The sequence below is a fragment of the Orcinus orca genome, chromosome 3 (genome assembly GCF_937001465.1).
Source record: "Orcinus orca chromosome 3, mOrcOrc1.1, whole genome shotgun sequence".
Taxonomy (NCBI): domain Eukaryota; kingdom Metazoa; phylum Chordata; class Mammalia; order Artiodactyla; family Delphinidae; genus Orcinus; species Orcinus orca.
In genome coordinates this window covers 123,062,070-123,074,443 of record NC_064561.1, presented here as the reverse complement: position 1 = coordinate 123,074,443, position 12,374 = coordinate 123,062,070, and the positions used below count along the sequence as shown (strand labels likewise).

Below are 12,374 nucleotides of genomic sequence, written 5' to 3'. Positions count from 1 at the left end.
CTCTGAGACTGTCCTCAGTTCTTTTCATTCTTTTTTCTTTATTCTGCTCTGCAGTAGTTATTTCCACTATTTTATCTTCCAGGTCACTTATCCGTTCTTCTGCCTCAGTTATTCTGCTATTGATCCCATCTAGAGTACTTTTAATTTCATTTATTGTGTTGTTCATCGTTGCTTGTTTCATCTTTAGTTCTTCTAGGTCCTTGTTAACTGATTCTTGCATTTTGTCCATTCTATTGTCCATTCTATCTCCAAGATTTCGGATCAACCTTACTATCATTATTCTGAATTCTTTTTCAGGTAGACTGCCTATTTCCTCTTCATTTGTTAGGTCTGATGGGTTTTTATCTTGCTCCTTCATCTGCGGTGTGTTTTTCTGTCTTTTCATTTTGCTTATCTTACTGTGTTTGGGGTCTCCTTTTTTGCAGGCTGAAGGTTCGTAGTTCCTGTTGTTTTTTGTGTCTGTCCCCAGTGGCTAAGGTTGGTTCAGTGGCTTGTGTAGGCTTCCTGGTGGAGGGTACTAGTGCCTGTGTTCTGGTGGATGAGGCTAGATCTTGTCTTTCTGGTGGGCAGGTCCACGTCTGGTGGTGTGTTTTGGGGTGTCTGTAGACTTATTATGATTTTGGGCCGCCTCTCTGCTAATGGGTGGGATTGTGTTCCTGTCTTGCTAGTTGTTTGGCATAGGATGTCCAGCACTGTAGCTTGCTGGTCGTTGAGTGACGCTGGGTGCTGGCGTTGAGATGGAGATCTCTCGGAGATTTTTGCTGTTTGATATTATGTGCAGCTGGGAGGTCTCTTGTGGATCAGTGTCCTGAAGTTGGCTCTCCCATCTCAGAGGCACAGCACTGATTCCTGGCTGCAGCACCAAGCGCCTTTCATCCACAGGGCTCCTTAATTTGGGATGATTCGTTGTCTATTCAGGTATTCCACAGATGCAGGGTATATCAAGTTGATTGTGGAGCTTTAATCCGCTGCTTCTGAGGCTGCTGGGAGAGATTTCCCTTTCTCTTCTTTGTTCTCACAGTTCCCAGGGGCTCAGCTTTGGATTTAGCCTCGCCTGTGCGTGTAGGTCGCCGGAGGGCGTCTGTTCTTTGCTCAGACAGGACGGGGTTAAAGGAGCCGCTGATTCGGAGGCTCTGGCTCACTCAGGCCCGGGGGTAGGGAGGGGCACGGAGTGTGGGGCGGGCCTGCGGCGGCAGAGGCCGGCGAGACGTTGCAGCCTGAGGCGCGCCTGTGCGTTCTCCAGGGGGAGTTGTCCCTGGATCCCGGGACCCTGGCAGTGGCGGGCTGCACAGGCTCCCCGGAAGGGCGTGTGGCTAGTGACCTGTGTTCGCACACAGGCCTCCCGGTGGCGGCAGCAGCGGCCCTAGCGTCTCATGTCTGTCTCTGGGCTCCGCACTTTTAGCCGCGGCTCGCGCCCGTCCCTGGAGCTCTCTCAAGCAGCGTTCTTAATCCCCTCTCCTCGTGCACCAGGAAACAAAGAGGGACGTAAAAGTCTCTTGCCTCTTCGGCAGGTCCAGACTTCTCCCCGGACTCTCTCCCGGCCAGCCGGGGTGCACTAACGCCCTGCAGGCTGTGTTCACGCCGCCAACCTCAGTCCTCTCCCGGTGCTCCGACAAAAGCCGGAGCCTCAGCTCCCAGTCCCGCCCGCCCCGGCGGGCGAGCAGACAAGCCTCTCGGCTGGCGAGTTCCGGTCGGCCCGATCCTCTGCGCTGGAATCTGTCCGCTTTGCCCTCCGCACCCCTGTTGCTGTGCTCTCCTCCGCGGCTCCCAAGCTCCCCCACTCCGCCTCCCGAAGTCTCCACCCGCGAAGGGGCTTCCTAGTGTGTGGACACTTTTCCTCCTTCACAGCTCTCTCCCGCTGGTGCAGGACCCGTCCCTGTCCTTTTGTCTCTGTTTAGTTTTTTCTTTTGCCCTACCCAGGTACGTGGGGGGTTTCTTGCCTTTTGGGAGGTCTGAGGTCTTCTGCCAGCGTTCAGTAGATGCTCTGTAGGAGTTGTTCCACGCGTAGATGTATTTCTGGTGTATCTGTGGGGAGGAACGTGATCTCCGCGTTTTACTCTTCCGCCATCTTCCCGGAAGTCGCCACTTCCTCTCTTAAAGGGGTGTAAAAAAAGGTGAATGGTGGCTAACTCTGGGTGGGTGGCTTATTGATTGCTTAATTTTCTTTCATATGTGTTTTCTGTATTTTCTAAAATTCTTACAGCGATACCTATTATCTCTATTATCAGAAAAATGATAGCGGTTATTAAATGACATACCTTAAGCTCAATGACTGGTTACTTGAGTGAATTAGTTTGAGAATGAAATTGTCTCTCCAATTTCCTGATGGTCACAGAGCCCTGACGTCAGGCCCAGGACAGCGTGAGTCACTGCTCTCCTCCTTGGCTTTGTGCCGTCTGGTGGGTGGCTCCCATGGCAATGGGGCAAAGGTGAAAGGGATGTGGCAGGTACCTCTACGTCAGTCAAACCTACCTGCTCTAGTGATCGGTAAGGGTGATGCCAGGGTGAGCAGGCTGGTCTTGGAATGGCCTGAAAATGAACCAATCTACACAAGCGATGACTATTCTCTACTTGGACAAAAAATAGATTTTAAGTTTAAGTGGTGACTGGGAAGGATAATCACTACTTCAATACATTTAGTATTGGCTGGATTATTCTTAAAAACTGTTGAGCTAGAAATAACTTGGTACCACAGAATCGAATCATAAGCCCTTTAGGGCCAGAGGCCATGCCCTCAGTCTTGTTTGTGTCATTTCCTGGTCTCTACACCCCTCCCCCAGCACCGATACATGGGTGTGACTCCTTCAAGAAAACCTGGGTAACAAAATCTCAGTTTAGGAAATCTAAATCGATGTATTCAGGTTTTGTAAATACAGAAACCTAAATTTGTGTTTTCAAAAGGATTCACAGAAAGGTTTCTTCAAATAGATGTCCTTGCAGCATTTAAAATGTTTTATTTACAAATGTTTGTGTGTTCCAGGTACATTTTTGTAACTTATAAGTATGTAGTGCTCTTTTTGTTCTAAGGGCAGGTGTTTTTTGTTTTAAGGTACTTTCTAATTAGGTACAACATATAAACCGTAAAGTGCATTAAGTATACCTCTCAGTGAGTTTTTACATATGGATACACCCATGTAAAGACCACTAGATCAAGATATAGAGCATTTTCTAAACCCCAAAATGTTTCAGGATGCCCCTCCCTAGTTAGTATCCTTTCCCCATAAGGAAAGCACCAAGTTGACTTCTATCACCAAATTAGATTTTTTTTTTAAGACTGAGCACGATCTCAGGATATTTTTAGCACACTATTACTTCTCACCATTGTATTAGAATTCAGTCAGTTGAGAGTCAATGAACCGACATTTATTGAACATCTACTATGTGCCAGGAATTGTTCTGGACCCTAGGGATATAAGAGAAGTTAGGGATTATCTACTTCAACCCATCACTTCATCAGGTAAAAAAACTGAGGCACAGAGCAGGTTAAATGATTTGTCCATGGTCATTCTACCAGTAAAGAGCAAAGCTGGATGCTTTTTCTACTCTTTCTCTTCAAATAGCAACATTTGATAAATGCATGTGGACTTGATTGTACAATCAATACCCCAGGAAGCTACATTTGTCCATTCTCCTCTGTTGTCTGTGGTGGTGCCAAATAGGTCCACAAGTCTAACGCTTCCCTTAAAAGGTGGAGCCTAATTCTCCTCCTCTGTGTATGAGCTGGACTTAGTGACTCCTTTTTAAGGAAGTGAAAAAAGGTGGAAGGGACAGTGTATGATTCTGGAGACCAGGTCATAAAAGGTACTGCAGCTCCCTCTTTCTCTCTCTGGATTTCTGGCTCTGCTGGAAGTTTGCTGCCATGTGTGAGGAGAGCCCATGGAGAGGCCCACAGGGCAAGGAACTGAGGCCTCCAGCCAAGAGCCTTGTGAGTGAGTCACCTTGGAATCAGGTCTTCTAACCCCAGTCAAGCCTTCAGATGACTGTAGACCTGGTCAACTGCTTGACTACAACCTCATGAGAGACCCTGAGCCAGAGCCACCCAGGTAAACCACTCCTAAAGTCCTGACTCTCATGTAATGTGTGATGTAACAAATCTTCATTGCTTTAAGCTGCTAAATTTGGGGGTAATTTATTATATAGCAATAGAGAACTAATACACTCCCTTATTACCACTTTATATTTACTCCGACCCTCTCCTGACCTTCCTCCAATATCCTATTTTATAGTTTGTGTCTTTGGGGCAATGATGGACACATCTTTTTTAGCTCTGATATTTTTTGCTCTATTTATTTATTTAATAGCTTTCTTGAGTTATAATTCACATACCATAAATGGGTCAACACATTTTTGAAATTGTGCTTAAAAACTACACATTTTAACCATTTTAAAGTATACAGTTCAGAGGCATTAAGTGCATTCATGATGTTGTGCGACCACCACCACTATCCAGTTCCAGAACTTTTTCATCTCCCAAATGGAAACCCCATACTCAGAGCTGACACATTTTCAAAGACAAATTTAATTTTTTTGTCCCCCAAATCTGGCACAATCAGGTAGTAAAAAGAAAAAAAATTAAATAAAACTTCTTTAAAGGTAAACAAAATCAGAGAAAACACCATTAATACTTCTAATGACAGCATGTGAATCTGTTCACATTCTTGTACAGAATAAGAAAATTCAATGAGTACATTCTATTATGGATAACATAAAATCTCAAATAAAAGTTTTACCAAAAAATCAGTCTTGGGCTTCCCTGGTGGCGCAGTGGTTGGGAGTCCGCCTGCCGATGCAGGGGACACAGGTTCGTGCCCCGGTCTGGGAAGATCCCACATGCCGCGGAGCGGCTGGGCCCGTGAGCCATGGCCGCGGAGCCTGCGCGTCCGGAGCCTGTGCTCCGCAACGGGAGAGGCCACAGCAGTGAAAGGCCCGCGTACCGCAAAAAAAAAAAAAAAAAAAAAAAAAATCAGTCTTTAAAATTCCCTTTAGGTCCATCGAGTGCAGAACATCCACATCGTACATAGCGATCAAGAAACTCTAACTGGGAACAGCTGCTGGGACAGCAGGGGGAGCAAATAGGTATCATGTAGTGATGGCCTCCAATCTTATAGTATTAATGGTACCTACAGCCTCGGGGTTAGAAGGCTCCGGAAGGAACCTCTGGGCTCAGTTAGTTCATAATATCCACCACAGGTTTGGGAGTGAGAGTTAGTAGCATTTTGGCCAGATGCATGCCAGCCCAGGAGTAGGGTACATGTTGGTAACAGGTGTCATTAATTCTAGCACCATTTCTTTCCAATCATTGTTATTTTAATAGAAGTTAGTCGTAACCGGAGAATATTGCTACTGAATTGAAGGAATGGCTGTACCATGACCTATATCATATAGCTTGGTAGTTTTAGTTTCTAGTGTCCTCTGCAGAAGACAGCTGAGGATTATTGGCAGAAGAGTATCTTCAGTAGGCATATTTTTCTCCCCTCTCCCTCTGAGAGGACATTACAACTTCACTATGGCGTGTCCTAGACTTCCCAGATATGCAGACTGTGCTCCTACCCCAGGAGGGCAGCTCGAGAACAGAAAAGCTACGGTTGGAAGATATTTATATTCAGCTCCATATTCAGCTCATTGGATTAGCACCTTCCATGGTGTGAGACTTTCTCATTTACTCATTTGTTCATTCATTCATTTATTTTTTTAAAAGTGTATTGAGTGCCTTCTATGTACCAGGCATTGATCCAGGCATTGATGATAGGCAGTGAATGAAACAGTGGAGCTAATGTAAAAAAGAGTATAGTTTTTGGACATACTTCTCTGAGTTTGACACTCCTGAAGCTAATCTGGACTGGTCCACGTTAGTAGGACATTGGTGGGGCTAAGAAAGAGCTGGCAGGTCAAACTGTGCATCCTCCTTCCCCAACTTCAGAACCTCAATACAAGCAGTAATACTGAGAGAATAAGAGAAACGTGGATGTACCTTCATCTGTGTTACCAAGGCTCAGTATCCCGGATGCCAGCCATTTCCTTTTTCAAATTGCCTACTTGCATCGTCTCAGGACAATATTATCCTTTTCCAAGGTTTCTCCTCACTGCTACCGAAGAGCAGTGCAACTGAATATATTATGAGACATAGCTACACTCATGAGAATAAACTAGAAAAAAAGTCACCAAGCAGATGACAGAGACCCAAGCGCTGCCATGAGCATGCCCACAGAGCCAGACGCACCGCCCTTTCTGGGCGGGGCTCTAGCTTTAGTGTCAGGAGCAAAAGGAAGGCAGGCCTCAGCAGTGTTCCAAAAACCAGTGGTGCTCATAGTGGAGAAGCGAAGCACCCTTCCCAGGCATGGGATACGTGAGTCAGAAGAAAGGGTAGAAAAAGAACCACAAAGGAAGCAGGGTAGCAGGTAGTCCAGACAAGATGAGCAGTGGCTGGAAAAAACTGGGGAAAAAACAAATTTCCCTATTGTAAAAACCAAAACCAAGGAGTAGGCCGAGTGCCACACTGATCTTAATAATGCAACGAGCCTTATGCTCCATGACAGGATGAGTGACGAGGTGAGTGAAGAGATGCATGAGCGAGGGGTGAACCAAGCCAGCGTATTCACATGGGACGCCTAAACAAGGTGTCTCACAGACAGGGAGAACCCCTGGCCAACAGAACCATTAACAACTGTCTGACCCTTTCATTTGTTCCAAGAAATGTGAATCACTCCAATAAAACCCAGCTATGGGCAGAGGGAACTCTGACATCTGACTTGTGAGGCAAAAAGAACCAGCTGCTCCAGGTTCCAAGACTCAACAACTTCCTCTTTCAAATCGTGTTCCCCGCTGTCCCACAGCTCAGGAAAGAGGGAATGAAGCCAGTCACCCTCTCCTCTAGACACACGCCCCAGTCAACAGCAGAAGTGTTCAGATTTTATCAGCATCTCAAATGTACTAGGGGTTGAAATTAGACACCTCAGTGTGGTTTAGGAGCAAGAGAAGGGCCAGGTGAACCCAGGTTGGGAGAACAATGAGACAAGAGTCACAAAGTAAAGGCCTGAAGTCCAACTCGCAACAGAAAGGCTTTCTAGCTGCCCCTTAGGTTGCCTGACATCCTACATCCAAGGGCCCCAAGCCCCAGTGGCCTTGGGATCACAGCGGGGATCTTGTGCTGGGAAGTACACGGGCACCGAGTGTTTCTGGTAGAACTGCAGACGGGAAAGGAGCTGCTTGACGATATGAGGATATTCTCTTGACAGGTCATGCCTTTCCTGTGGGTCCTGATCAATGTCAAAGAGCCAGAAGGTCTTGGTCGGTGGGTCCAAGGAGGGTATCACGGAAACATTATATTGAGATGGCGGAGGAAACCAGTAACCACAGCCTGGCAAAGAAATACAACAGTTTATTGGAGGAGGAGTATTGTAGGCAGGTTCTAATTTCAAGGAAGGAGTCTGGGGGCCAAGGCTGAGCTCTGTTGTGGGTATGGACACGTAAAAAAATCTGGCCCTTGATGCTATGTCTAGATCTGTCTCCGACTCTGACTTCTGGTGCTTTAACTAAACATGTCTCATGTGTGTGTGTCTGGGGGTGGTGGTGGTGGTAGTTATTTTTAGTTGTCACAGTGACTTGTCGGGGGGTGCTACTGCCATTTAGTGGTCTGGGCCAGGGATACTAAAATATCTTAGAACGTATGGGACAGTCACAAACGGTGAAGGATTGTCTTGCCGCAAACGCCAAGAATGCCCTCATTATAAACATTGCTTAATTGCATCACAATCTTAACCATCATACCACATACCATAAAAATATTTAAAAGATGTCACTTGTAGAGAATGTGCTCAGGGGAAGCAACCTCCTCCCCCCGCTATACCATTGGTTGAAGATGTAGCTTTCAGAGATGCTCTTTGCTAGCTAGAAGTGCTGTGCTTGACGGTCGTGCATATTGGAAACCCTTATTTTCCATGAAGCACTAGAGCTGCATTTCTTCCTTTCACCCTCCCCCCACCTCTACAGTTAATTGTTAATTTTTTAAAAATTTAGGACCAGATGACACTCCTTCCCCTCATTCAGCAGCCCCAGAGCTCATGTTTTGCAAAAGACAGTTGCTCTTTGGTAAAGTTTTCCTAGCTGTTCTAGTGGGAAATGTTAAGCCTTCTACCTGGGTAGCCCGTGAGGAGTTTCCAGTTCCTGTGCCTGATGGCAGCATGGACAGATGTGTTGAAGCCTGAATATTCTGGAAGGGAAGAATCATACTTTGCCGGAACCATGCTGTTCCCAGGACCTGGTGAGAGGGTTTGGAAGAATCAGATCACTGTTACTAGAATGTGTCGTCATAAATCAACATTTTACATCCCTCTTGCAGAACAGTAGCTTTTATTCAACACTGGCGCGTAAATGTGGATCCTGCCACAGAAATGAATCTTCTATTAAATATAAACAGAAAGCTCCAGTTACATTAAATGTCAGTCATAAACCACCACTAATATAAAGGAAATCCCAAAGAGATTAGAACACTAATTCATCCTTAAAACCACTAGGTTCTGCCTGCGTACCGCTGGCCATATGCAGAACTGTGTTCTGTGACAGCATGTGGGGTTGTTTCTTTGGTAGGTTTTGTTTGTGCTGTTAAATGATTGAGTTAAATCCATTCTCTGTGTATACTTGACACCTATGCAGATAATATAATATATTATAAAATGCACATTTTAATGGAGTCTGTCTCAAGCTATGAGAGTTCAAGCATGCCATGATAAATCGTACATACATTTATTTTTTTAACCACACTTATGAAATCTAAAAGTAAGTGAGCAACGCTCAGTTAACTATTCAGATAAGATAATTCTGGTATATAAATTATTGGTTGGTATCATGGATTATATTAATTTATCATCTTGAGGTCTTATATTAATTGATCATCAGGTTTGGAGGGGCATAATTAATAGTGCCTGCTCCCTCTTCCCCTCTTGACTTTGGAACCAGTTGAGAGGTAGAGGCCAGAGAGATGGAGCTAAAAATATTGCTTTTGTTACTGACAAAGTTGATTGGAGAGAACATAACTTCAGATCTGTGTCAGAGAGGGCTTGCTAATAATTGGCGCTTGTGTGTTGACATATATCCTGGGGACAGGCTGTCTCCAAAATTAGACAAAAGGGTCTGAACTGAGCATGCTCAGTTCCTTCTTTCGGATAACTTCCTTCTGCACCTGCTTGTGAGGAGCAGCGAATAAGGTGAGAGAGACCTGAGTTCCACTCTAGTTGAAGACCCTGGTGGATCCCTGAAGGCAAGGTATGGAGGTCCCCACCTCACTCCTACCTGTGCATGTTTAAAAGCCGCAACTTAGGGCTTAATTGTTTAATATTTAGTCTGTTTTAAATCCACATTTATCTGTCAACTTTTCAAATATGGTCATAGCAATCACCTTGGGTGTACTTCCAAAGGCTGCCAGACTACCTGTCCAATGACTAATAGCTGTAGTGTGTGATGTGTCTGTAAAAGTTTCCTCACCACCATCTGTCCAGCATCACCATCATGTGATAAAGGACTTTGAGAGTGCCCTCCACCCCGCCGGAGCGGGACTTCTGTGCTGCACGCAGCTTAACGCGGGAAGCACTGGCAGTGGTGGAAAAGGCAGGGAGTTTCATTCATTTTTTCTTTTTTTTGTGGTACACGGGCCTCTCCCGCTGCAGAGCACAGGCTCAGGACGCGCAGGCTCAGCGGCCATGGCTCACGGGCCCAGCCGCTCCGCGGCATGTGGGATTTTCCCGGACCGGGGCACGAACCCGTGTGCCCTGCATCGGCAGGCGGACTCCCAACCACTGCGCCACCAGGGAAGCCCCGGGAGTTTCATTCTTTTGTCAATCTTGTGGAAATGACCCTGGAGAGGCATACTGCAGACTGAGCCAATAAACATTGGTGGTTTCAGACCTTCAGTCTTAACAATCAGTACCAACAAATCATCAGCACCAAAGAGGAAATCTTTTGGACTTCTTGTTTCTCTGTTTGCTTGTGGCTATTTTGGCTCCAATACAAACGGATGCTTCTAGCGATCGAGGTGTATGCGGACGTCTACCATAGGAAGTACGTTCTTAATATACAGACTGCGGTAGAACTGTGAGCCCTCATGATTTACTACTCACAAGTTTGTATATAAAGACCACATTTTGATAGCAAATAATGTTAAATAAAACAAGTACGCTTTGTGAACATAAAGGAAGGAAATTTAGCTGTCTCAGCTATACTTATATTTATATACATTTATTTTTAAAACAAACAGGAACATAAAATACCTAAACAATAAATAAGTCTAAGACTAAATGATGAAAGATGCTGTTATCTCAACTTAAGTTTTTTTCATTTTGAGAAATTAAACAAAGCGCAAAGCACAAAGAATAATATAACTAACACCCTGTGAGCTGTCACCCAGAATGAACAGATGTTAACATTTTGTCATATTTGCCTTTTTCTTTTTAAATAAGGGAAGTAGGACAATTAAGATGAAGTGACAGACTCCTTTTTCTCCATCCTCAATCCCAGTCCCTTCCCCCACTGCCCCAGAGGCTGCTGCTGTCACGACTTCAGTGCGTCCTTCAGCCATTTAAAAATACAGTAACACATATATGTGTCAAGGAATAATACACAGTAGTTTTATACTTTAGAAATGTACATGTATGTGTTATGTTATACATATTTTGCAGCTTGCTTTTTCATCCACTACTGTGTTTTTAAAGCTCAGTGATTATGTATGTATATATATATATATATATTCTTTTTAACTATTTAGTATTTCACTACATAAGAATACCACATTTTATTTATGCATTCCCCTTTTAATGGAAATTTAGGTTACTTTACTTATTTATTTATTTTTGCTATTACAGTTGACCCTTGAACAACAAGGGTTTTTTTTTTTTAAATGATCCTATTTTATTTTTATTTATTTATTTTTAATATCTTTATTGGAGTATAATTGCTTTACAATGTTGTGTTAGTTTCTGTTGTATAACAAAGTGAATCAGCTATATGTATACATATATCTCAATATCTCCTCCCTCTTGTGTCTCCCTCCCACCCTCCCTATCCCACCCCTCTAGGTGGTCAAAAAGCACGGAGCTGGTCTCCCTGTGCTATGCGGCTGCTTCCCACTAGCTATCTATTTTACATTTGGCAGTATATGTAAGTCCATGCCACTCTCTCACTTCATCCCAGCTTACCCTGAACCCTCCCCAGGTCCTCAAGTCCATTCTCTATGTCTGCGTCTTTATTCCTGCCCCTAGGTTCTTCAGAACCATTTTTTTTTTTTTTTTAGATTCCATATATATGTGTTAGCATACGGTATTTGCTTTTCTCTTTCTGACTTACTTCACTCTGTATGACAGACTCTAGGTCCATCCACCTCACTACAAATAACTCAATTTCGTTTCTTTTTATGGCTGAGTAATATTCCATTGTATATATGTGCCACATCTTCTTTATCCATTCATCTGTCAATGGACACTTAGGTTGCTTCCATGTCCTGGCTATTGTAAATAGACCTGCAATGAACATTGTGGTACATGATTCTTTTTTGAATTATGGTTTTCTCAGGGTATATGCCCAGTAGTGGGTTGTATGGTAGTTCTATTTTTAGTTTTTTAAGGAACCTCCATACTGTTCTCCACAGTGGCTGTATCAATTTACATTCCCACCAACAGTGCAAGAGGGTTCCCTTTTCTCCACACCCTCTCCAGCATTTATTGTTTGTAGATTTTTTGATGATGGCCATTCTGACTGGTGTGAGGTGATACCTCATTGTGGTTTTGACTTGCATTTCTCTAATGATTAGCGATGTTGAGCAACCTTTCATGTGTTTGTTGGCAATCTGTATATCTTCTTTGAAGAAATGTCAGTTTAGGTCTTCTGATCATTTTTGGATTGGGTTGTTTGTTTTTTTGATATTGACCTGCATGGGCTGCTTGTATATTTTGGAGATAAATCTTTTATCAGTTGCTTTGTTTGCAAATATTTTCTCCCATTCTGAGGGGTGTCTTTTCATCTTATTTATGGTTTCCTTTGCTGGGCAAAAGCTTTTAAATTTCATTAGGTCCCATTTGTTTATTTTTGTTTTATTTCCATTTCTCTAGTAGGTGGGTCAAAAAGGATCTTGCTATGATTTATGTCATAGAGTGTTCTGCCTATGTTTTCCTCTAAGAGTTTGAAAGTGTCTGGCCTTACATTTAGGTTTTTAATCCATTTTGAGTTTATTTTTGTGTATGGTGTTAGGGAATGTTCTAATTTCATTCTTTTACATGTAGCTGTCCAGTTTTCTCAGCACCACTAATTGAAGAGGCTGTCTTTTCTCCACTGTATATTCTTGCCTCCTTTATCAAAGAGAAGGTGACCATATGTGTGTGGGTTTATCT

The 12,374-nt window shown here is 43.9% G+C and overlaps 1 protein-coding gene across 1 annotated transcript in view; it reads right to left on the bottom strand.

Moving 5' to 3' along the window:
* Nucleotides 1–4,499: 4,499 nt before the first annotated feature.
* Nucleotides 4,500–12,374, bottom strand: part of ARSB (arylsulfatase B) — a 177,993-nt gene continuing 170,118 nt past the window's right edge. The window contains exons 7-8 of the mRNA XM_033430082.2: nucleotides 8,135–8,257; nucleotides 4,500–7,357 (exon numbers count right to left, since the gene is read on the bottom strand). Coding sequence (XP_033285973.1) covers nucleotides 7,092–7,357; nucleotides 8,135–8,257 — 389 coding nt within the window. The 3' untranslated portion in view covers nucleotides 4,500–7,091. The remainder of the gene's footprint in view (nucleotides 7,358–8,134; nucleotides 8,258–12,374) is intronic.